The sequence below is a fragment of the Podarcis vaucheri genome (genome assembly GCF_965113315.1).
Source record: "Podarcis vaucheri genome assembly, chromosome: 2".
In the NCBI taxonomy this organism is placed as follows: Eukaryota; Metazoa; Chordata; class Lepidosauria; order Squamata; family Lacertidae; genus Podarcis; species Podarcis vaucheri.
In genome coordinates this window covers 63,108,170-63,134,728 of record NC_138760.1, presented here as the reverse complement: position 1 = coordinate 63,134,728, position 26,559 = coordinate 63,108,170, and the positions used below count along the sequence as shown (strand labels likewise).

Sequence of the window (26,559 nt, the reverse complement as noted above, 5' to 3'; positions counted from 1 at the left end):
ACATTGCAGACACAAGTCTTTCTCAATCCAACTTGGAGATGCTAAGGTAGAAACTTGGACATTCTGCACGCAAAGCACTAAACTACATCCCCTTTCTCTTTATCAGGATGGGAAACATTCAACACACAAGACAAATTAGGCCCACCAGGATCCCCAGTTTTCACCTACAAGGCTGTATTCTCCAAGCCACACCCACCTGCCTCACACCTGACAGCTTATGGTAACAGGTGTGGGGCAGGTAAAGTCACAACTGCAAAGAAACCACCAGGAGTCTTAAAGTGTGCTCTGAATTGTTCCTTGGCAAGCAAGACCTGCATTTAGTGCTTTTAAATGCAAAGACCACTGGGGTCAGCTCCACTCAGGAGCTCCCAATCAGAGCACCCAAGTGGAGCTGATCCCTGCCAAAACAGGGTATGCAATTAGCACTGCTTTCTGCAGAAGTCTTTGCGGCAGCAGTAGCAGCTTCAATTCAAGCCAAGGCTACAAAGAAGGGAAGTCTCAGGAACACACTTAAGAGTGTGCTGCTGATTCTTCCTTTTGGAGTTTGAATAAATGGCTGTCACATGATATCTGCCAGTCAAAAGTGGTCAGCAGAGGGTGGCTCAGATCTGGATCCAGCCTGCTGATCTGATCCGGTTCCCCACCCCTCCTCTATATGCAATACCACTGTAAAAATGTTTTCCTTGTCAAATTACAGAGCAAGTCTGTTGATGTAAGCTGAAAACATACATATAATAAATTAAGTTCAGATAAATAAAAAACCTGAAGTCACTCAAACCAAGGTTTGAACTGTCACTAAAATTAATGCAAGGTGGTCTTATAACATTTCTGAAAGTCTTTCAAGAAATAGTGGGGCTGCAGTATTGCTGTTTATGGCCACTAAGACTATCTGCATTGCCCAGCATCCTAATTATGATTGGTAAGCTGGCCTGGAGATAACAAGCAGGGAGTAAGTAATCCCTATATGGTGGGCCCAATCCCTAATACTTTAAGAAAATAAAGTGGGGGAGAGAAGGGAGTTGGGAATTATTTTTGTTTGGAAAATATATCCATCTGATAAGAGAACAAGCGAGGGAAAGCATATAAAAAAGTAGTTCAAAACATTCAATTTCTTTTTATGGGTAACAATTGAAGAGTTGCTTTGTTCATCTGCAAAGCTGGTTAATTTAACAGGTGTTTGCTGGGTTTCAACTTACACTGGGGGTGGGGGTGGCAAGAATATAAAACATACAGTAATAAAGTTATTTGGTGTTTAAAGCAATTACTTTATTAATAAATATACATCCATATGATGACGTAAATACAGATCATGAACACTACTCCATTCCCATACAGACAATTGCACACGAGTAGCTGAAGTTCATGGACATAAGAACATACACAGTATCTAATCAGACTTTTTACAGCAGAAGACAGGGTGATAATTAATGAGCAACTGTTTCCACCAAAATAACCCATCCCATCAGAAAAGCAAACAGTGAAAGATGAGAATCTTAAAATGGCCCATTTAAGCAGATTTCTGAAAATTTCATAAAATTACTATAACTTTCAAGATGAAATAGATTACACATCGCAGAACCTAGATTTATCTATCTGGAAAAAAATCAGAAGGAAAGGCCGCTCTAGTATTTTCTTACATGTATAATAATGTTTGAACTATGTTAAATATATGTATAATAATAAAACATAATGTAAATATAAGTGGAATCCAATAACCTTGATTACAAGAAACTGTTTTGTATTTAATAAATTGATTGATGCTGCTCTATACATACAGTAATAAAAACCAGAATGACAACTTAGGAAAAAGCTGTAAAGTTATCTCTATTACTCTGTCTTTCAAAAGAAGGCAAAAGTTAATGCTCTGATATTAACTGCCTTCTGCATTGTAGATCAGGGAATATCTCATCCCATATGCATTATCCTGACTTGCTGGGTTTGTCCCAAGACCAAAAGCAACTTCAAAGCATAATTGAAATGGACCACTGCAAAACAGAAATGCCAGATGAGTCCTGACCAGGAAGTTCTATTCTCAAAACTTGCAAAACATGAATTCATTTAAGAAAATTACCTGTATTTTAAAAAAATGCCACCTTCACAATAGTTAGCCCCTAATTAAACTTACAGCAGTGTGTGTGTGTGTGTATGTGTGTGTGTAAAGATTTTGAAAATATCCAGTGCAAGACTTCAAAAATAGAAGTAAAATTATTTGGTTCTACGGTTTAAGTAAATTTCACCAGAAAGTGAACAGCAATTTCTGTAAGTGTTTAAAATAGCGGCTGTAGTATAGATCTCCCTTAATGCTTAGTTATGCTAATTGCTTTATCAAAAAGTGAAAAAGGCTATTTTTAAATCAAAAGAAAAGTGAACACAAGTTTGACATGTAGATTTTCTGAACAGTGCCAATACACATCAACAATCCTAGCTTATGAAGAGCAGAATTAAGGTATATAATATAAAATTATCAATTTGCTTTACAAATCATGTATTAATACTACAAGGAGAAAGGGACATTCCTCCTCCCCCTCTCCAATAATATCAAAGTATAGGAATTAACATGCTGTTTCAGTGTTTGTCATGACAAGAGACAGTGTTACAAAAAAAGGAAAGAAAAAGAAAAACACAATGTATTCTGGAGATTATATACAGGAGTAGCAAAAATATTTGAATATACCATTCAAACATCTCAAGTTCTTGACTTCTGTTTTCCCCCACAGCATGGCACTTGTAAACCGCAGCAGAGGATAAAATGAACTGGAATCAAGAAATGCCCAACAGTGTTTTTCTGGCCTCATTAACAAATCCAGGCGTTAAACTGCCCTTTAGAGAAATGATGAAAGAGGATTTTTCTGGCCCCCCTCCCAACTTACAATATTAAGTTATTTTAATGGGTAAGTTTTCCATATGATATAATTAATAAGCACTATAAATGAACATAAATTGCTTAGATGAGTTCATTATTTTCTCAGCATATGTGAATACAAAATTCATTATACTAGAGCAATAATGCATCTGCGTTGTCTCCCAACACACTGCACGACACCATTGAGGAGATGCACACGTGAGAAATAAAAGGGTAGCTTGAAAAAACAGGAGGAGGTAAGTAGAGTTACTCAAAGGTACATTGGTGACATGCAACTTGCTCCTTGCCAGTAAGGTGTGCCGTTCTTGTAGTTTTTACATTCAGCTGCTTTCCTAGAGAGAGTTCAGAAAGGGTCTGAAACAGCCTCTGGGTTGGAAAAAAAAGAACCATCTAACAAAACAGCCAACACAATATATGTCCTGAGGGTGAACTAGCTCACATTAGCACTGTGTGTGTCAGAAGTTGCACCACTGTGGGGAAAATTAATAAGAGTTTCATATTCCGAAGTTTCTTGAGGAAATATATAATGGACTTCATAGCTTCAGCAAAAAATTATTTTACCAGCATTTAGCTGCCATTAGTTTACATGACTAAAGAGCCTTCCAGTACTGTTGAGGTTCAAGGTTGCCAGTGCATACAAAGTCCCCCCAAAACAATTCAACACACCTATTATAAAATACAGGATAAAGTCCAGCTCATTATGAGTTAGGCATCACTGGAACACCTGAAGGCTTGCTGCTTTTTTCCTGATAAAAAAGGCATGAAATGACATCCATTTCTTAAGTTGTCATTACTAAAATCAGAGTTGTCATCAAAATGTCAGCAGGCCACAATATTTATCTTACAAAGGAAAAGAATCAATACTGTTCATTTTCATCTCTCTAATTAACCTGAAAGAAGTCTGTCCCCATGAATTTGCAAATATTTATCTATAACCTCTCTCTTGCTTATTTGAAGATACAAATTTAAATTTTTAATCTATAACTATATGTAAACTTATTTTCAGAATAGCTTTAGTTCTAAAGAAATATTTGGAATATATTCAATATTGAGAGTTTATTCAGTTACAACGTAATGTGTGTATTATACATTGTCTCTCTCTCACACATACACATTTTAAAAAATAACAACACATACCCAATTCAATGCAGAACATTTATTTTAGGTGCACAAAATGGCAAAATGTATGTATAGTTCTGCACCTCCATGCATAGATGTATTCCAATAGTTTGTTATATATCTGGGGTCTATAAACACATCAAATTGCAACTTGCTTGTGCATCAACTGTATCATTTCCAATTATGATCCATGAAATGTCATCCTTTGGTAGATATACGCTCTCTTAGCTACAGTATGTGTGATAAATAAGACTTCCACTGGCAAAATTATTAAACATGACAAGATTATCTATCTGAAAGGTATAATTTTCAACCACACCAAATATTTGAAATCCTAAAAAACTGCTGCCATCTATGCAGATATTGCAGTCACTTAAAATGTGTATATTTATTGACAGATCTGAGAACACAGGGCAAATCTCACATATATCTGTGTATGGCAAATGTCACTGAAATGGACTGGATTTAGGAGCACACAAATGTGCAGAATCTCAGCCACAACTTTTACTACACCTGTACATTATTTGCATATTTGATAGCACTTTTTAGAAGTTAAATTATAAAATATTTCAAATATTTAATTCTTTTTGATTTGGTATGTGTAGTCTTAGGCTTTTATAAATTGTAAGTCAGTGTCCAACAGTTAGCACATGCAGGAGAGCTACCATACTTTAATGGAAAAATAGCACTTTGGATATATATCAGGTGCTACATAGGATTTTTTTTTAATGTTTGGATTACTTGAAACTGATAGCACTTTAATGCAATGACTGCCTGGAATGACCACTTTTTAAAAAATATAGTTTTGAAATTTTGAAGTATCTACAAATATTGAGGTCCGTGTTAAGTTCCAGCCATTGTGGAAAATTTAGTTCTTTTTCTACTTCCTCCTATTAACAAAAAGAAAAAGAAAAAAGAGACACGTACACTGCAAACTTTATAGAACTATTCCTGGTAAAGCTGTCCTGAATAATTGGTTTCTATTAGTTTCTTCTGGTTACTTGTTGAACAAGTCTTTATTTTGACTATAAATAACCTAGGATGCAGAATTCTGCTAGTTGAATTGCTAACCACATAACTAAAATGGCCAGACAATAACTTTGACACTTAGAATATTAGTAATTATTTTCTGGAAATAGACAAGGGCACCACTGAGGAGTCCGCTTGTAAACGTAAGAAACATTAAGTGATTATGATATGACATCTTAAAAAAAATAAAATGTAGGAAAGTAAGTTATGGAAACGTTACAAAAGAAGTGAAAAAAACATGCCACAACTCAGATAATTTAAAAAGAATTACTGAGGAAATGTTACTTAATTCCTCGTTTTTCACTCAGCAGGTTGCTTGATTTTGCTACTTGTTTCACCAGCAGCATGCACTCCTCTGTTATGTACCACAGCATAGGGAAATGCTGCGCTGCTACAAGTATAACTTAGATTTGCAAGCCGTGATAGAGCTTTAATGCTACCTGGAGGTCTCCCTGGGCTGACTTTGTATCCTGCAGCTTTAGTTGTACCCAAGGGTCTACCTGGACTTGTCTTAAATCCAGCTGCTTTGGTGGTCCCCAGCGGTCTACCTGTGCTCGTTCTGTAGCCCGCTGATTTTGTGGTCCCCGAAGGTCTTCCACGTTTACCAGATCTGTTGAGGTTTTTCTTTTTCTTTATATCATCTTTCGTCTCTATACTCCTGCCACTTGTGGTCTGCAAATGTGGTTCATTTAACGCATCTTGTCTCTGGCATGGTATTGGCTTGTGGCTGACTGTGTGGCTATACTTGGTTTGTTGTGTGGAATACAAATCAAACTGATCAGTGGGGGTCACGTTGTCATCATTAAGGCAAGAACTCTTCCCAGGCCCACAGAAAGGGGAGTTACCGCTGGCAACAGGATGCATCATTTTCTACCAAAAGAGAGAGAGAAAGAGGGAGAGATGTAAAAAAATAAATAAGGTAGCATTCAGCAGGGAAATATTTGCAATGCCCTCCAAAATTAGACAAATCAGCACAGGGCACAAACCAACACCTAAACAAGACATCTTGAATATCAACAGACTCATTAATCAAATACTATTCCAAAACACTATCAATGTATTACAGCATAGGTTTCTGCTAATTTTACATTTTTGCATTAATCTTTGATTTAGCACAAATAAATCTTACACAGAGTTTCAGCATTGCAATGATAGGTGCTTTAAAAAAATCACAGTGAACCAAAAGTTTCTTTTTAAATTAATTTTTATTGGTTTCATAATCATAAAACTTACAGGAACATAAAAAATAATGTTTCAGGGGCTATTATGTATAGATAGGATTCTACTGACTGTATTTTTTCATATTTTTCTTCTTAGTTCTTTTCAGGTATATCTGACATGACCAAGAATTTCCTGCTTGGCAGGGGGTTGGACTCGATGACCCTTGTGGTCTCTTCCAACTCTATGATTCTATGATTCTAAGAATTGAAAAAGCCATTCCAGTAAGTGTATACTGACATTTTATTTTATTTCTATTTCTAAATTTTTTATACTGCCCTTCATCTGAAGATCATGAGCAGTTCACAACACAAAGATACAAAATGAGAACACAAAATACATAATAAAAACAAGAACAAGAACAAACCAATAACCTCCCTTCCAACAAACACATTTAAAAGGACATAGATATTTTATGGTGGTACTCCATTGTTTATATTGTGTGTGTGAATATAAATAATAAAATCAAACCATTCCAAAAATAATTTGGCCCCCCCCATGCTCAGCTTATGTTAGCTTCTCTGACATAATACTTCACATTTTGCATACTCTCTTTTGGCTCTTTTTATAGTCTTTTTTCAAAACCAGACTGTCAATAGTAGATAAAAAATCAGAGCTTTACTTTTAATATCTGTCATTTTAGAAGCACTATTCAGAAGTGCTAACTGGGAGTCAATGTTTATTTGTTGCTCTGTGATTAGTTCCTGGAAAAATAGACCAGAAAGTGTTTGCACAAGTGGCAGCACATTACTTTGGCCACACAGCCCTGCCATAAATTGAGGGTAATGGTTTTAATACAGCTTATATTGTGCATCTGGAAACTGGTTTTAAGAGTGGATAGTCTACAGTGAATTCTGGACTGCTGTGATTTCTCTGCCACAATCAATTTCCATGTTTTCCTATATACTAAAGTCCAGTCCTCTCTCAACTGTTGTATTCATATTCTCTATTCTAAGATAGTTAAGGATGCAGGGTCAGCTCTCATATTTTAGCTTTCATTAAGAAAGTGTTTCTGCATCCATAGGAAATTAAACTATCTTCCCCATTCCAAGGCATATATCATTATAGAATAATGATAATAATAATTTATTATTTATACCCTGCCCATCTGGCTGAGTTTCCCCAGCCACTCTGGGCAGCTTCCAATCAAGTGTTAAAAACAATACAGCATTAAATATTAAAAACTTCCCTAAACAGGGCTGCCTTCAGATGTCTTTTAAAAAGAAGATAGCTGCTTATTTCCTTCACATCTGAAGGGAGGGCGTTCCACAGGGCGGGCGCCACTACTGAGAAGGCCCTTTGTCTGGTTCCCTGTAACCTCACTTCTCGCAATGAGGGAACCGCCAGAAGGCCCACAGTGCTGGATCTCAGTGTCTTCTAATATCGTATTCTCTTTAATGCCCCAATTTACAGTGCCTGCCTATATTCGCAAACTCAGGATGGGAGGCCAGTAGAATCAATTACGAAGTACCAGACATTGTTTTTTCTTTCCTGCTTTTCAGCATAGGTATGATGAATTTGTTATGAAGCAGCTCTTCTATTCATTCATAGATAGAGAGATATGACATCTCCCATGTAAATCCTTCTGGTTTTGATGAGAATTCAATCAAACCAAAGGTTTGATGTGACCCATTGTTTATCAGTCTCTTAAAAGCCTCTTAACTGGTTGGTCTCATAATATGGGCTCAGTAGTGGTGTAATTCTTTCTCTGTTTACTGATTGTTTGTATAGCTGCTTCTTGTTTATTCTAGGTCTCTTTCCTTCAAAGATGATGCTCTAGTCTACATTTCCAAAATACTGACAGTGGTCTTGGTATCCAGGTTGAAAACAAAATGGAAGTTTCTAAATGAATGTAAGCTTTGAAATATTTATCTATTTATCTACCAAAAGTAAATCAGTATGATGTCATCTCCGATCTTAAGAAAAGCTCATTCATTAAACAGGTGCATTATTATGAAAGGATTGTTCTTTTCCCAGATTGTTTCAAAAGCAATGGCATCAATGGAATTTTTATGGAAATGTTGTTATTAAACTTGGCCTAGAAATTAAGTAATATGACACACAAATCTACTTATGCTGTAATTGTTCGGCAATCTGTGAAAACCACATTGTTGCTTAGAAAGATGACACTGAACTATTTAATTCAATAATTTCTCCATCAAAGGGGCTTAACTTTCCCCCCAAAAAACTTACATTAATTTTCAACACCTGACCTGTCTACTGAATATCATTTTGGAAAGGTGGGTAAACTAGAGGTGCTAATGGTATACCAGTCAACATGTAATCTGGCCTTCGAAGTGGTGTTGAAATACAGTGTCTTAACAAGAGGTCATCCAATTAGGAAACAATGATCAACCATTTGAAGCACAAGCCCTTTTATTATCAATGACCTTGTCAATGTGACAATTTAGGATCATCTATCCTCAAAGTGTCATGGTGCTCACTGGAGACCCCACTGTCTGTGGAGGATTTCTCCACTAACCTCAGCAGCAGCTATGCCAGTGGCTTTGTTGTAATGTAGATTGATCAGGGCCACTTATACACTGGCTTCCAGATAGCTTTTCATGCAGTGCTGCTTCATGTACAACAAGCTTCTTATGCTGAAATGAATTCAAAGTAAGGAGTTGCATAAATCCCACATGCACCTAGTCATTCAGTATACCTGAAGTAGTGTCTCTACCCCCATAGTTCAGCCCGGACACTGAGATCCAGCGCCAAGGGCCTTCTGGCAGTTCTCTCCCTACAAGAAGTGAGGTTACAGGAAATAAGGCAGAGGGCCTTCTCAGTAGTGGCATCCGCCCTGTGGAACGCCCTCCCATCAGATATCAAGGAAATAAACAACTATCTGACTTTTAGAAGACATCTGAAGGCAGCCCTGTTTAGGGAAGTTTTTAATGTTTGAAGTTTTATTTTGTTTTTAGTGTTTTGTTGGGAGCCACCCAGAAACCCAGCCAGATGGGCGGGGTATATATGTATGTATGTATGTATGTATGTATGTATGTATGTATAAATAGATAAATAAATAAATAAATAAAAACATGTTGTGTAATACACACCATAGGAAGCTGGCATCTATCAACGCTTCCTACCAAGTATGTACATGACAATGCAGAATGTGTGTATTATAAATACATATTATATATAACTTCCAAGTAGAGCATTTGTCTTGCATGCAGTCATGGTGTGCAGCAGGCACACTTCCAATGTTTTACTTTTAGCCAGAAGCATGTGAGGACACCATGTATATTCCATCACCATCATCATTTACTTTAATAATTTAATTCCACTTAAAAACATTGAATTATGGGTGATTCACAAAAATGATAAAATAAAATGTAACAAAAATATATAACAACTTGCTATTAAATATCCAGGGGAAATAATGAAACCAAGTTACAGTGGTACCTCGGGTTAAGTACTTAATTCGTTCCGGAGGTCTGTTCTTAACCTGAAACTGTTCTTAACCTGAAGCACCACTTTAGCTAATGGGGCCTCCTGCTGCCGCCGCGCCTCGGAGCAAGATTTCTGTTCTTATCCTGAAGCAAAGTTTTTAACCTGAAGCACTATTTCTGGGTTAGCGGAGTCTGTAACCTGAAGCGTATGTAACCCGAGGTACCACTGTACTGAAAAAAATCACAACACTCAAGAGTGGTTTAGTATAAAACACTTAATTTCACACAGGTTTGTTGTTGTTGTTGTTGTTGCTGCTGCTGCTAAGGGCAACACATGGTCCTAGAATGGCCATAAAGAAGGTGCCAGTTGCTCCTCTCTAGGAAGGGCATTGAACAGTTGAGGAGCTAGCACAAAAAAGACCTGGTAGCCACTGTCTTACTTTACTTGGCAAGGGCAACTGAAGCAGGCCTCTGAAGGGGATCTCAATGTTCAGTTAGGTGTATGTGAGAAAATGTGATCTTTCAGTTATCCTGCTTCAAAGCAATTAAGCGCTTTAAAGATTAAAATCAGTACTTTGAACTAGGTCCTCACTTAGGACATGGGGCTGATGCAATATTATTCTACTATTCTTTGTGGATAAACAATTTATTGTTGCAGGGACAAATGGGGGAAAGAGATGGATACAGGAGAAAGTTATACAGGCTATTAATAGAAGGAAAGGTGTATATGCAACTTCCTCTGGTTAAAAATATCCCAAACAATGGAAATGTTAGATTAGCTTTATGCTACTATTTGCTTCATGCTACTGATAAGAAGCAGCAGTGAATCAGGTTCAGTATCTTGAATTGAACATTAATTTAACAAAATGGCAGGGCATACATGATTAAATAAAGAAGCTATAATGTTTAATCAGTTTTAACAACTTTTACAGTGCAATCTTATATGTGACTAAGTCTTATGAATATATCATTTTCCCCACTTAATTCATTTATTTGGAAGGAAACTGCAAATAAATCAATGGGACTTACTTCCAAGTAGGTACATATAGAACTGAACTGTTAATTGGCCGGAAAAGTTACCTGGATTAATCAGACAGCATATTTTTAAGCAAAATATTTTATAAAAGTCATAAAACTGCAAATAGCAAGTATTTTAAAAGGTGTTCTCCCTTTCATGTAACATAGGAATGTCTCTTATAAAGTACACATACAACATATGTGAGTATGCATTAACAACACATCTTGTTTCCATTCTATTGTTTTTACCATATGGAAGTATACTCTGTTAACTGACAAAGACTCGTACAATTAATCAATTGCTATCTCTTTAATCCGGTAACAACTCTATTATCAATCCTAAAATTGCTATCTGGTCAAGGATAGAACTCTTCCACCTTGTCCCAGGAAGTTTGTATGCTGCTCTTTGCAGTTCCTGTAGCAAAGAGCAGAACAAGCATTATTATAAAACAATTATAACATTTGGTATCCTGCCTTTCTTCCATTACTCAGAGAGGAGGATACAGGTGATTTTCCATCTGGGTACTGACCAGAGCCAGAGGGTGCTACCCCATGTGGCCACAAAACATGCCTTATGTCAGGAATGGAAAGTCTTTGGCCCTTCAAGAGCATGGACTGTAATTCCCATCATTCCTGTTCATTCAGGAGGGAGATTGATGGAAATGGTTCCCACCAAAGTAGTCTGGTGAATAAGCACTCCAGCCTGCTGTGTCAAAATGCAGGCTGGAATGCTTTCTTACAGGAACTCCTCTAATAGAGAGGGCATTTGTGCAAGCAGATATCTTCTGGCCTAATCAACTTCACTCCTAAGGGACTGGGGGGGACAGTTGGCATGCTGCTTTTTTGGCTTTTACCATTAAACAAAAAACATTGCAACTGGAATTCTCATATTGTAAGGGGTATTGGAGATAAAATCAGTCTGATGTACATTCTTAGGCAAATTTAATAGCTTCAACTGGGATCTTGACATATGCTCAAATGTCTACTTTTATCCTCGAAATAAAAATCTGAGGATGCAAAATAAAGGCACTATCAATAGCAGAAAAACTCTGAAACATGCTAGAGACTGTACTTTATCATGCTCTTCACTAGTTTTGCAAAGACTATGCTGAAACCTAAGATGTTCAACAAACATTTTCTTATATCTGCATGAGCAGAAAGACTTTTCCTAAACATCTACCATAAAATTAACATCTAATCTTAAAATATGTACAAGCTAAATGCATGACTATAATAATAGTGCAATCAAAAGTAAACCACACAAGAATCTGGGACCTACTTCCAGATAAGTGTGTATAGAATTGCAGCCTAAGGGAGCAATCCTACCTCTGGATGGGAAACAGCAGGGCAAAATGGAGTGATAGAATCACTGGTGTCTCCAAAGCCCTCCTACTTGCATCAGCTAGATTGGAAGGTGGAGATACTGAAATCACAATTTTTGCTGCAGACTGGTGCAGCAGAGGAACCCAATTTGGACCCCTCTCTGGGAAGTGGACCAGCTTAGGCTACAGAGGATTCTTGTTACTCCAGTTCCACCCCAAACACCTTGGTATGGGGGTCCTCCAGCAGATCCATCACCAATTATACATTTGCATCTGCCATCCCTCCTGTGCTGCAGTGAGATACTCTGTAGCACCAGAAGTACCAGATACCCTGCAAGTGTAGAGAACAGTGTACGGGAATATGCGTTGGCTCCTACTCCCCTCCAGAAGCACGGATTGGGGGTTAGGATTGCATTTTAAATGTTTACAAGCATAAATTTGGATCCCATAAAACAATACTAAAACACACACTAATGCTATACATGTAATGGTCTAATGAGATGCACTTAAGCAGCAGGTCTTAATAAATGTGGGTAGAACTAATCAATATAATATTTAAGTAACTAGCAATGCAAATATTTGTCAGTCCCATATATTAAAGGTATGCTTACACATATGTGCAAAATACAGGGACAGGTATTGTTTTTCATTAAACATGTAGTTGGTTAGATATAAACAAGAAATCACACACAAAGAGAACAGCTCAAAGTGCCTTTGTTAACTAATAGGACACTTAACAAGACAAATTCTAGAGTGTTACTGTTATAAAAACCATAAAATGTATATCTTTCCCTGCTACTGAGTGACCATAGCAGTTCAGGAATAGAGGGCAGACTGACAGAAGCTTATCCCTGCTTTCCCCTCCGACCCCATACTGGAGCATAATTGTCCTTCCTGGGACATTCATAGGGAAGACACAGTCTTTCTGTGTCTATATTAGATGGTGCCTCATTTATCAGCACTGGGGGAAATTAAATAGGTCTTGGGGCATGGGAATGATAAGCTTTTCCATCATTCCACTTGGGCCAAAAAGCTGTTAAGACTCCGCATCTGCCTTACTCTGGCTAGTTAAATAAGTTACCCTTTAAGGACACGACTAAGCGACTAAACAACAACAACATGCTCTCTCACCTACATAGCCCTTTTGTTCACACTTGGATGATAGGCAGAAGCCGAGGAGAGGCGAGGCTTCCCTCCGTTTCCCCCCCCCCTAGGTTTTTTAGCATTCGGTTTTTTTGTTTCAATTTAGTTAAATTTATGTGACGCGGCACAACTAAGGGTGGCTGCGGCGATGATGGCTTCAACCACCACAAAAAGTCGTAGTTGTAATTTTGTGAGGGCCTTTGAAGAGAACAAATGAAGTGTGTGTGTGTGTGTGTGTGTGTGTGTGTGTGTGTGTGTGTGCAGACCAAGCCACCCACCCCGTCTCTCCTACAAGGAGGGGAGGAAAAGGGGGGGGGGGCGGGAAAGGCTGTCCAGATCTAGTTCAACCTACTGCTGCCCTGTCTGGGTGTCTATTCTCCGGGCACCCAGCGAAAGAAGGGCCCTTCAATTCCACCCACCTACTTGTACTATTTGATACAGAAACCGGGGGGGGGGGTTAGAGGAAGCGGCGGAAATGGTGCCACCCCGCTAAACCCCACGGGCACCCCGGGGTGCAAGAAGGAGGGAGGCGCAGGGGGTGCTGCCTTCCGCCGACTGCGCCCGAAAGACGCCAGGAGAGAGAAAGGCGCTCTCCTTCCTTCCTGCCTCCCTTTCTTTGGAGCCAGCTGGGTGAGGCTCCATCTTGCGCGGCGGAGAACAGGAGAGAAGCGGGCGGCCCTCGCAGGCCCGGGGCGGCTCCTACCTGAGGGATTCTTGGCAGGGCGGAGGGGGAGGGGAGGGGACAAGGCGGCGGCGGTTGGTGGCTCGGTCCGCGAGGCGCGAGCTCGACGAGGGTTGTCGTCGTCGTCGTCGTCGGAGGGACGCGTCGCGGGGCGCTGGGGCCCCTCCCCGCCGCCGCCGGCTTCCTTCGTCGCAGGCGGCCGGGCGAGAGAGAGCGAGACCAGCGGGGGAGAAGCTGAGACGGCGGAGCGGGCCGCGAGAGCCGGGCCGGAGCAGCTGCAGGGAGCCGTGGCGGCGACGTGCGCGCTCCTGGTCTGGGCCAACGCGCCGCGGGAGCGAGCAGGAGAGGCAGAGGCCGGGGGGAGGGGAGGCGGCTGGTCTGTGAGGAGGAGGAGGAGGAGGAGGAAGGGAGCGGCAGGCGGACGCCTGAGAGGAAGGGGCCGCTCGCCGGGGGAGCCGCTCAGGGCCTGGCTCGGCCGCGGCGGAGGTGCCGCCTGCTCTGAGGCGGAAGAAGAGGAATGAGGGAGAGACGTGGGCCCACAAAGAGCCCCGCAGCGCTGCCAAGGCGAGCCGGTGCGGTATTGTTGTGGCATAAGCTCATCACCCCGCCCGCCCCCCATGAAATGTTAGCCCCCATTTGGCAGACGTATAAAAGACACAAACACGCGCGGGTGTGGATAGGGAAAATGTAAACAGTGGAGTCGAGTTGCAATGAAACGGGGAAAGTGCAGCCCGCGAGCATTCAGCTGAGAGCTGAAATGACTGCAAAATATAAGCAAGGGGAGCGCCGGTAAGAGGGCTCTCCTAAACCCAGTTGCCAGGGAGAGGGAACACATCAAACTTGATGGGACTTGCTCCTGCCTAGCCGTACACGCATATAGGAATATCGCCTCAACTTTCTCTTAAGAAAGTGCTTGGTGCTCTTTACTGTAAGAATAGTAGTTCTAGTATTGTTGAGTAATATTAGAATTCGCTCATGATTAATGTAGGTTTGGATGGAACGTATGCCAAGTTTGGAAACGTTTTGGTCACTTGAACGCGACTATTTTCATTTTAAAAAACGGAATGTGCTGGAGGAATAAGTTAAGGCAGCTATGCTATCCTCAGGCGGTGAAAGCTCGCCGCAAGAGCGCGTGTGTTAGGGAGGAGGGGTGGGAAAGGGATGCTCACAGATGTGAGAGGTGGATCGGGCAGAAAGAGAAGTGTGAGACCGAAGGTAGAGAAGATGTGGGGGTGGGGGGGAGACACATGGCCAAGAGGGAAGATATGAGGGACTGAGGAGAGAACAAGAGGTTAGAATTTACCATCCAAAGCATCTTAATCAGTTTTGGCAACAATGAGTCATGAGCTGTGGAACTTTAAATGCATTTTTAAAAATTGCAGCTGGATCCTCTCAGCTTGGGTTTAAGCTGTCATAATGGCAAAAGTTGCATGAGCATCCAGCGCAAGGCAAGCAAAATGGAGTTATAGCTCTCTGCCCCACATTTCTCAAGCCTCTTCCAATGCTCTCTTGACATAGTTATGTGCAAGCTCTGACACTGGCTCACTGTTGTCTACAATGACAGGCAGTAGTTAAGGATTTTAGGCAGGGATGTGGACCAGCCTTACCTGGTGATGCAAGGGATCGGACCTGGGATCTTGTGCATGTAAATCAGATGCTCTACCACTGAGTTACAGCCCTTCCTTGTAGCTTTGATGTCATAACAGAAGGATCATGGAAAGTTTTTTATCTATCCTTGTAGAAAGATCTAGGATGAGTGTTACCATGATCCTTCTGTTAAGACATCAAACCTGCAATCCTAAACACACTCACCTAGGAGTAAATGCCTTTCAATGCAGTGACTTTTATTTCTCAATAGATACTGATAGGATTGTACTGTAAGTGATACAGGAGATCTTAGCTTCATTCTGTGGGTGATTTCTATACCTACACGTGCTACACAATATTAGAAATATTAAATTGAATTAACATTTGCATATTCTTAGATTAGTTTTATAAAATGCTATTCTACTTGGCCTTTATAGTATTCCATAGCAATATGCAATTTCAAGACTGTTGTGTCATCTGTGTTTTAAACAGATTATCAGATCAAATGTATTGTGACAAAAGCTTTCATAAGTTACATCTGATAAAGTGGGCTCTCGCGCAAAGCAGCTTATGCCACAATACGTTTGCTAATCTTTAGGGTGTCACCACCAGGACTCTGATGTTTTTAAATTATCTTCTGATGTGGGCATGTGAAGGGTTAGTATCAATGGCATATCTGCCTCAAAACAAAATTTATTTTACAGCATTTCCTTCAAAAGGGCCACCTTACTTCCTTTACACACACGCACACACACACACACACAGTATAAATAAGCATTAGATTTAAAGACTATTTTTAAGGAAGACATTGTGTGGATTAAAAAAACACAAAACCTTGTTATTTTGAACGGGGAAGACAGCTGCTACCCTGCTGCCACACATTACCCATAAGTAGCTGGGTACATGCAGCATAAGGCAGCAGAGTCTTTGCAGCAGCAAATAAACAATTAAATATTAATCTACTGCACTCTTCATAACGCTTGCAAGCGGAATGGAGCCAGAGTGCAGTTCCCTTGCTGTCTCTTTCCTTAGAAAGGCTTGCTATAAAATGGACTCCTTTTAGAATATGAGCTGAAGCACAGAATCCGTGAATGCTGGACCCTTCATCCCAATATTAAAACCAAGGATTACGGAAACATAAACCTTCATAATTTATTTGTGCATATTCATGGTGGCACAAACATCAGTTATTCTTGTTGACAACATATTCATTCTTCCTTCAGTTAAAGCAGGTCCTACTTTTGTGTTACAATAGTGTAAACTCCTCTGCCACCACATTGATGTACAAATATATCCACATAAATGCATGTTTACATTAATGGAATTTCAGTGTGATTTATAAATTCATAGGATGGCCATAGTTGGTTGCAGGCAAACCCCACTGAAAACTATTAGCTTGTATCTCTAGTAACTAGATTCTGTGAGCTACCAGACTAGCACATAATTTTGTCTAGTCTAAGGAACAAACAATTGTAAAAGACAAAACTGATGCCCCACCCTCATATGAGTGCTATTTCCTTGTAACATCTAACAAAAACATGTGAACCCTTAAACAACCTGAAATCAGGCTACCTAAGGGAGTGCTTTGTTATGTGTTGGCCTGAGCTGTCATTAAGGTCTGCTGATGAGACCTTCCTGGTTGTGCAGCAGCCTAGAGAGATGACAAGCAGAATGAGAGCCTTTTCTGTTGTGGCACCATCTCTGTAGAATCGTCTCCTCTCATAATTAAGGAAAGCACCAACTGTGCCACTTCATATTTTTTCCCTCTTAACCGCGTCGTTCCCTGCCCCTCTCAGCAGCAGAATCGTTAAACCACGTCTGCTACCTTCCTCCTAGGACTAAGGGACTCTGCTTCATATTTCACATAACAGCCCACAGCATTACTACACTGGGGAATACTAGGGTTGAATTACCACTCATTGTTCAGTGCTAGTTAGAACATATTCTTAGGAATAAGTTGCCTGTATTTCTATTTAAACTGGATTATATTTTCACCTGGAATTACTGGGATTGGCAAGAAGGCATCTATCATGTCAGATTATTACTTAATGAATTAGTGCCATGCGTTTCCAAAGAGGTAATAAACTGTTGCAGCAAAAACAGCAGTGTTGCTGCAACTTTAAAGACTAAGCAATTAATTATAGTTGCTTCAGCAGATGAATGGAAAATTACCCCAAGTTGGCAGGTGTAAAAATATATACATTATAAATATATATACAATGTTAGATGTGTGGTCAGATCACCATCTTCTGTACTGCTGCCACAGTGGTAGACCAACTAGGTTGGGTGTCCTTCTGAATTTTGGGAAACGAATGAATTCCAGTATACTTAAGAACTGTTCCATTGATGGGCTGGTGGACCTCAAACATTGACATAGTGGAAAGCAAACATGATGTCCTCCTGCTGCTCTGGCTCAGGTTTCTGATACAAGGGAAAGCTAAGGATATTGAATGATAAACAAACTACTGTGGAAAGTTTATGTAATATCAGGTTGATATGCTTAAAAAAACCATGTACCACAGCACTCTATCAATACATGAAAATGCACATTCTGTACTTTAAATCACTTCCTTACATCTCTATAATGTATTCATTACAGTAGTGGGTGAAAGCCAAAGTAGTTGGGTGACATCCAATTGTGGCAGCCTACTAGCACATATATTCTGCTATCAGGAGCACCATTCTTCATATAGCACAACAGCCAAATTCAGAGGGGGCTTAGGCCTGTAGGAGAGTTGTGCTTAGTTTTTTAGGTGCTGTTACATTACATCTGTTTGCACACTACCACTAACTCTCCCACTCCTTGCATGAACATGTTGGAAAATAAAATACCCTGTAAAGAGCAAGGTTGGTAAATGTGCTAGAATTATATGCCAGGGCAAACAGAATGAGGTAGCCTGAGAAACAAGGTGCCCTTTAAATCTTGGGTTCAGCAGATGCTGCCTACACGCACGTGTAATATTTTCACCACAAGAGGTCTGTATTATTATAGACACACCACAGAATTTCCTCAGGAAACCCATATTTTCTACCAGACTAAATAGGCTGTTTGGCTGTGCTTTTCAACAAGAATGTGGCTTTTTAAAAAATGGACATGACCTTCCCCTCTTGGGTTATGTGATGGCTTTTGTTCTCTAGCTGAGATAGGATTGTTAAAAATATTTCAGACCTTTGGAATAAAAGCAGCTGCAGAAACGAGTAATTTATCTTACCTCAAACCAAAGCCTTGATCTCGGGAAGAATTAGAAAGGGCTGAAGTAACAGTAGTATGAGTTTTTGCATGTTTACGGAACACTAAGTAGCAGGAAGAAGTAGCACAGAAACCTTTTCAGTCAAACCAGCTTTTGTGCTCCATAATGATTTTGTTAATTATGTATGAGACTTATTTCTGCCTCACTGATTTTAATCTTATCTGTGGCCTCCCTAGAAGTCTGCAGCAAAAAAGCAGACATCACATCAAGTCATATTTGTAAGACATAGAAGACATCCCTTAAAGAATGGCTTTTTCTCCATATACAGCTTTACGTAGCTTGAATAGTTTTTCTGACTGAACCTCTTCTTCCTTTTACTACTCCTCCAATGTAGAGGTGGAGGGGGTTAATCTTTTTTCAGTCAGTGGTAGGAAAAGTAGATATTTTATTTATATATCACTGAATTACAGTCCTCTCTAACCTGCGTAAAGAAACTCAACATAACAAAAAATGAGTAGTGTGTGCATATGCAGAAGACACCATCAATCCTTAGCCTTGCAAATTGCAAACTATTTTTTCTGATTCCCAGGGCAGTCAGTCATGTCCTTTCCCTGCACCCCTATAATTTCCTCTATATTGATCAATAGCTACCTTCACAGTAGTAATTTATTTTAAAGCATGCTTTCTAAACAAAGAAGTTACTAAACCCTAAAATTAAGGCTGCAATCCTGCACTCCCTTCCCCAGGAATAAGTCCCATTGGGACTTACTTCTGACTAGATAAATACAGGACTACACAGTAAGTTATCTTTAAACAGTTTAAAAAATAATTTTAAGGTTGATCTATGGATTTTACATTTTTCAGTCAAGAGTGCTGAGCAAAAATGCATTTTTCCTGTCCTAAACCAGGGTTAAGTAGAAGGCAGAATTTCTTCTATTCTAGCCTTTAAGAACACAAACTTGTTTAAGCAGATACCATATTTGGAAGAGATCTTGGTCAAGAAAAATAATCATAGGAGCAGCACATTCCTTTTCAGTCATGTGACTGGAAAAGCAAGCAAATAAACGTGCCCTAAAAGGCGGGGTAGAAATATATTAAATAAACGTGCATGCACACGCAGGAACACTCTCCCCATTATGTTAACATAAAATGTTACCAACAGATGATAGCAAGTTGCAAGTGGTATAAGATTTGCAAAGCATCTTTCAAGACTAAATACATTACATAAGACGACAAAAGGTTTTGCCATCAGAGCTTAAATCATAGGCAAGACACAGCAGGGGAGGGAAGTGAAAGGAAAGGGGTAGATGTTTGAGAACAGTTAGAAGATGCTAGTATAAAGAGAGGCACATTTTTTAAATCAGGAACTGTTATTTTTAAATACTTGTACCCCACCCTTCTCATACATCAGTATCAGTTAAGCTTACAATAAAAACATTGATATATAAAAATAAAAAAGCTTAAAACCGGAAACAGGCTCAGCAGATAAAAATATTATAAACAAATAAAAGGAAGGAGCCAGCCAGATGTCAGGTGGTAAAGAATTCCAATGACAGGGAGCAGCAAGCAAGAAGAGGCAAGATCAGGATATGGAGGATATAATCCTGTGGACATTACAGGAGCGAAGAGTGTGCTGCAAGAATGAAGGCATTTAAATGTTAACAGAAGAAATGTAAGTAGAATATGAAAAGAATTAGCCAATATAAAAAGAATTACCCAATATAAAAAGCAGAAACAAGCAGGAAACATAGCTATAGGGACAAGTTGAACAGATTATGAAGAATCCAAGGAAGAAGAAAGAGAGAATATATGGGGAGCAAAGCAAAAGCAAGCTTACAAGTTGATGGCTCATCAATACCTAAAAATCAAGTTGTAAAAAAGTATTTCATTTTTATGCATAGCTTCATTACTATTAATTTCAATTCTATAACACTACACATTTTAAAGAATAAAATATCAAAACAGTTAACTGCCTACAAACTTTGTACAAATTATACACGTAAAAGGAAGTGTTGCATAAAGTAGTTTAGTAAGCAGATGATATGGTATTATTCAGGATGCTAAAAGTCAAAGCAGACTTCAAAGATTTCCAGTGGGAAACAGGATGGACTTTTTGTCTGATCCAGCGTATCACTTTCTATGTCAATTTCCACAGAGGTAGCAAATGTGTATGTACTGACAAAAACATCTCCTATATTTGGCATAGCACCCACTATGTCTACAAATATGCACGTACTTTTCTTTTAGCAGAAGCTGGCTGACTCAAGAAAACATCCACGTCTCAAACCAAAATAAGCTCAGATCCAGATGAGAAAAATTCAACCTTAGTTTTAAAGCATTTCAATGTTTCTAGATTTGAAACTGTAGTTCTTGTGACCTGTTGCTTATCACAGAGAGCTCCTGACATTTAACCTTCCTTTTAAAAATGTAGCTGAACTGCTGGAGTGAAATACCAAGTCTGAGCCAAGTAAGGAAAAAACTTTAGCTATTCAATATTTTCAGAAAACGAATACACAATGACGTTTTATTTTATTTTATGAGGAAGTTAGAAAACACACATATAATGAAATTTTCTTTACAAAGACCTTGTATTCATTCTAAAACTGAAAATGACAGGTATAGAAAGAATTAAGTATCTTCTCAAATGAAATGTTTCCAATAGCATGGCTTCTCAAAGTAGTTCCCATTGCAAAGTATTTAACAGCACAATCGTGCCCCTGTTAATCTCCTCACCTTCCCATGAATTCTTACAGCCCAGTGAAAGTGTTTTAGATTTTCTTTTAAAAACAAAACAGCTACAGTCCTACCACATGGCAAGTCAAAGCTGTTGAAAAGTGAAGCATAAAATCAGTACAACACATGTCATTAATCTGGCAAAATATTTTGGGAAGTCCAACACAGTTAAAGGCAATTCATGCTTTGAAAAACACATGAGCTTGTTTTGGTGTTCCAGTTTATTAAATTTAGAGCCTGATTTATTTAGATCAATGTACATTTTACATATTAAAATTAGATTTTGCCCCATATCATCACACTCTTCTACAAGACAGACATTTCAAAACTGGGCAAATTTTCAGCTCCAATTATTACTGCCATTGTTTACACAGTGATGCAATAATAAAGGCAAAATTACAAGAATTTGAGAAAAGTTCTCTCCTAAATGTTAATGTGATAAGAAGTGGAAAACAGAACAGCTTTGGAACCAGGCAGAGTTAGACTAAGTTCTCAGTTAAGTGTCTACAGGTCAGAGACTATCTCAAGTAGGCTACCATATTCTGATACAATAGCTACCAACATTGGAGGTGATTGACAAACTATTTTCTCATATGCCAACACAGAAAAATGGGGGGAAATAATTAAATATATACACACACATTCACAATAAGCTTGACTAATTCTGTACTTCCCTTACGGAAAAGATTTCTCATGTAATGGAAGTACGATTTCTCTCATTAAATAATAAGTTCAGTTTTTAAAAAAACTTTTTTTGCTAATTCCTAAAACCAGACATGTATAGAAAACTTATTTAAATCTTCCAAATTTCTCATTTTGCAGGAAAATATACAGACACTACTTTTGTTATCTTTATGCATCGAAGTCCATTAAGAGTTTAAGTACTCACAATTTCCAGGCCATTTATATGGTTCTAGAAGTTCACATGCCTCTCACTGATCTATCTTGGAATGGGAGGAAGATGGACAAGGGAGGTTTTTTCTATGCGAGGTGGGAAACTTCAACCTTTGTTGAAGTACAACTACCACCCCCTATTTAAGATTTTTCAAGCTGAGCTTATACTAGTTGTCCATAAAAGTTGTAACTGACTTTATTCTGTATACTTAGAAGCACACATTTTTTTTTAAAAAAAACTTTAATTATGCCCTCCTGAAACTGTTGTAAACTGCACAGAAAAGGACCCCCTGACAAAAGTAATTTTGATCTTTAAAAAAATCCAGCATGACTACATTAAAAAATGTAATTTACAATAAGCAGTGTAAATAGCAAAGATAAACAGAAATGACAAGTTTCACAAATGAAAACTGGCAGACATATTTACTCCAAATATTTATAAAACTTTGTATCTTCCTTTGTTGGTTGGTTGGTATGAATTTTGCTGTAAGAGAAGAAAGCAGTATACGATTAATCAGACATGTAGTTAGCATACTTTCTAAGCCAACTCAACTATAAAAACAGTAACAAAAGTATATTACAGTGTAGCAAAACAAGAGTGTCTAAGGGCAAGGAAACACATAATGGAAAGCCCAATAAAGCATTTGATTGTGAGCTTAAGTGTCTGAAGTCAGCTCACCATGGAATAAACAAAGAATCCCAAATCCGAATCCAAAAGAAACACGATACAGAGCAGGAAATTATTAACATTGGTTTTGAAAAAAAAGAAAGCTTCAATTTACAAAAGGAAATAAATCAGTTGTCTTCTATTGAAAGGTAAGAGATGTTTCCAAAGAAGCACATATGCAACCCTCTTAATTTTTTTAATGTACAAGGATATGTTTGTTAACCCCTTGGAGAGATGTCTCTAATAGCAAAATCCTCACAGTATTCTGTCTCTATCTGTTGTTATAACAGACTAGCAAGAACACTGGGGGGCTGACTGGTCCAGTATTTCTGGATTTGAGGTATTAAGTATAAATAGCTTAAGGGAGCAACCCTATGCTTCTGTGGAGGGCGCCTGGGAGGCTGCTGAATAACTTGAACCTTCCTCTCCATGACTAGAAAGGGAGGACCATGCTCAGAGGTCTCACTGGTTCAGCAGCACAAAGCCCTGTGCCACAGCTTATTTGTCCTCTGCTCAGAAGGCAGTAAAACAAAGCGAGTCATTACAGGAGCATGTCAGGGCAGATTGGGGGAGGCACTGGCTCTCCTGGATCCAAAGCTCCTCCATTTCCCAGAAATGCCTCGAGAACGCAGGAGTAACTATACCAGTTCTGGAGCTGGTATAGGTTATTTCCCCTCCCACTGGAAACAATGGGAGGGTTTTTCAAACAAAGGAATTGGTGAGGAAGGATTAGGTAAGAAGCCACCCACACAACTATATTTTGCCCTGTCTGGCATAAACCTGGTAGGGCTTTGGCAGTGGAGGCTACTTCACCCCTGAGTCTCCCCCGCCCTCCATGAACTTCGTAGGATTAATCTGTCCAGATAGTATTGCGGAATTATAGCACAAGTGGCAAACTGCATCTGGCTAATCCAGAATTCCTTCATGCTCCTTGAGCAGTTTCTACACATGGGTGGGGCTGCCCACCTGTCATATGGCATCAGGTGATTTTCCTTTGAATCTCTAAGCATGCTGCTGATTTTTCCTTTGCAGCTCTAGCTTAATACACTTCTAAGATCAAAAGGAAAACCCCAGAATTCAAGTTGTTGCTGCAAAAGAAGAAATGCATTCCCGATTCTTCCTTTAATCTGGTGCTTTTTTTAATTTGGCAGGGCAACAGAAAAAGATACCAAAGTGCCAAATTCTATCAGTGGCTGGAAAGGATGAATTGGCTGCTCTCCTATTTATTCCTTTACATTTTAGCCATGTGAATTTACCTGCCTCTCACCTGCTGTCACACAATGTCAGGTGTCGGAGAGGTGGGCGTGGTTTAGACCAAACTCATGCCACATGTCAAAAGGAGAAGCCTGAAAAGCCTAATTAAGTCCGTGGGTGAGCTGCTCCCCACCACTGATAACTGCTATGAAATACCTGGAATTTCAGGCAAAAATTATGACTATTTCACCTACCAGTCTGATAAGCTCTTCTTTGATAAGCCTGGTGATTTCTGCCTTTGCTTTCTGCACAGCCAATTCATTGGCACCTGAAAGCAGAAAGTAAACAAAAATTAAATCATCGAGGACGAAGCATGCCAACAGAAGAATCACATTGTGTTGGTAACCATGAAAGTGCTTCAGTAATCCAATAATTCGTATATTGTGACATTAAACCTACATTAAGTTTCAAAATGTGCTTTCTGCACATATTCACATTACCAAGAAATTCAGCAAAAACAGAAAGAAGAAATTAGTGAACAATGGAACAAGCACCCTCATGTCACCTTAAATCCATGGGGTTTGCATGGAGTTCCCACCAAAATTAATAACAAGGATATACGTATGGGAACGTGCTTGTCAGGGTTACATATTTAGTGAGTTTTGTATGTCTGAATAGCTATGTAGAAGGGATACACTCCTCTCTTTCTATAACATTACACCAAATTTAAAAGCCATTAAAATAGTTTAGGTCTCAAACAGTGGCTTCCCATATGAAACTGCCTGCACACTTTGATTAAATAAAGGAAACCCTGCTCTTCACTTCCTTCAAATTATCAGCTCTATCTTGTATAATTCTGATCAGTATGTGCATTTTGTGATTGATGGTGGGACTCGACTCACTTTTTCCAGCCCTGTGGGTGGTGATCTGAAAGGAGGCCTACTCGATGATGGGCTGCAAATGCCCCCAAAGAAAAGAGTGAGATGTGCCTGTAACTAAGAATTCAACATCCTGAAGTTACACTGGCAGCGTCTTATGGCTATGGCTGATGGTGGTTAGATAAGAGGTAGGAAAAGAGGCTTGTAGAATCTTTTTTACCATCCTCCTAAAAAAACCAAAAAGGTAAAGGACCCCTGACAGTTAACTCTAGTTGTGAACGACTCTGGGGTTGCAGCGCTCATCTCGCTTTACTGGCTGAGGGAGCCGACCTTTGTCCACAGACAGGTCATGTGACCGAGCAACGGGAGCTCACTCCGTTGTGGGGATTCAAACTGCTGACCTTCTGATCGACAAGCCCAAGGCTCAGTGGTTTAGACCACAGCGCCACCCGTGTCCCTTACCATCCTCCTAGCTGGAGCCAAAAGTAAAATGGTGGCTGATGTGCAGAGGCAATTACCTGCTGCATCCCAAGAGCCCCATTTGCTGAGATGACCTGTACGTGCAAGATGTGATACAAATTCGTATATGCCTTAGAGCTTTTAATTTATTGGAGCTGGCCCTAATGTGGCTCCCCTCCCCATCACATGGAAACATCTGACAATATGGAAGATTCCTGCTCCAATAACTGAGGCTGCCAGGAGTGTCTGGTGTTGGTCTTAGAACTAGAACAATGCAATGGAGTGTGCTCACCCCCCCCCCCCTTCAGTTGAGAGAAAGACAGGGAACAGGCCCTGTCTACCACTGACATTTCATCCTGCTACTGTATGGGCATTTCTGGTTGGGGAGGACAAACCTGAATCTACTCTGGTGTGTTACCCTGGTCAAGACTGGGTACTTGTTTTGCTCCAGCTTAAAAATGCCACCACTAGAAGCCCTGCACTTCCCCTTGCTTTTGACAAATCACTGCAAATATCTTTAGAAGGTCAAGTCGCTGGCTGGTTGATGGGAAAGGTGTCTTGTAATGAGCTGGCAGCTTGTTTGAACTCCATGCACCTTCACAGTAACCACTGTAACCGGAACACACATCCATTGTCCTTCATCTCCAGGTGAACCAATGGGAAGTCCAGATGGCAGTATTTAAAAATGTAAAAGCTACTATTGTTCAACTTGCTCCTTTAATTTCTTCTTGTCAGCAATTTTGGACACTCTGGTCAACAGTGAGCCCTCTGCTGGTGTGGGAAATGTCAGACCATGTTGACTCCTGAAACTGCTCAATATTGCTGGTTTTCCACACCTCGTTGCAGATGTACCCTCCTGAATACTGGCTTGTGTCAAATCGACTGTGTGGTTAATCACTACAGCCAAGCGAGAGATAACTAGAGCATGCACCACTCTGGCGAGAGAGTCTGTGGGCAGATAGGAGTCTTAGCTTGCATACCAGATGGAGCTGGTAAACAGCTGCCCTGGACACAGAATTGTTAGCCTAGTTAGCTGCAATGCTTGCTAAAAACACGCCCTATGTGGCATTCATTTTACATTCACCAGACGGCTGTAATGGGAGTTTTCCCATAACAACTGTTAGACTGTACTAAATATATTGTTTTAGTGGAAATGATTAGCAATACTCAC

At 39.6% G+C, this 26,559-nt stretch overlaps 2 protein-coding genes across 8 annotated transcripts in view; both read right to left on the bottom strand.

Moving 5' to 3' along the window:
• Positions 1-1,241: 1,241 nt before the first annotated feature.
• LOC309525917 (UPF0461 protein C5orf24 homolog) lies at positions 1,242-13,984 on the bottom strand. Of its 4 annotated transcripts, XM_082211710.1 has the most exons (3): positions 13,807-13,984; positions 5,452-5,881; positions 1,242-3,609 (listed from the first exon to the last, which is right to left on the bottom strand). In XM_082211710.1, exons 2-3 carry the CDS (start codon positions 5,876-5,878, stop codon positions 3,569-3,571), a joined length of 468 nt encoding a protein of 155 aa, XP_082067836.1. In that variant the 5' UTR covers positions 5,879-5,881; positions 13,807-13,984; the 3' UTR covers positions 1,242-3,568. The 4 variants fall into 4 exon arrangements, with proteins under 4 accessions (XP_082067836.1, XP_082067833.1, XP_082067834.1 ...); XM_082211707.1 differs by having other exon boundaries at positions 1,242-5,881; positions 13,807-13,970; XM_082211708.1 differs by lacking the exon at positions 13,807-13,984 and adding an exon at positions 13,649-13,789 and having other exon boundaries at positions 1,242-5,881.
• Positions 13,985-21,058: 7,074 nt separating this feature from the next.
• Positions 21,059-26,559, bottom strand: part of DDX46 (DEAD-box helicase 46) — a 36,027-nt gene continuing 30,526 nt past the window's right edge. For all 4 annotated transcript variants that reach the window (XM_082211483.1, XM_082211484.1, XM_082211485.1 and 1 more), the window contains exons 23-24: positions 24,306-24,379; positions 21,059-22,674 (exon numbers count right to left, since the gene is read on the bottom strand). In XM_082211483.1, coding sequence (XP_082067609.1) covers positions 22,627-22,674; positions 24,306-24,379 — 122 coding nt within the window. In that variant the 3' untranslated portion in view covers positions 21,059-22,626. The remainder of the gene's footprint in view (positions 22,675-24,305; positions 24,380-26,559) is intronic.

Coding starts and splice junctions, on each gene's coding strand:
- LOC309525917 (XM_082211707.1), bottom strand. CDS start 5,878: ATGATGCATCCTGTTGCCAGCGGTAACTCCCCTTTCTGTGGGCCTGGG.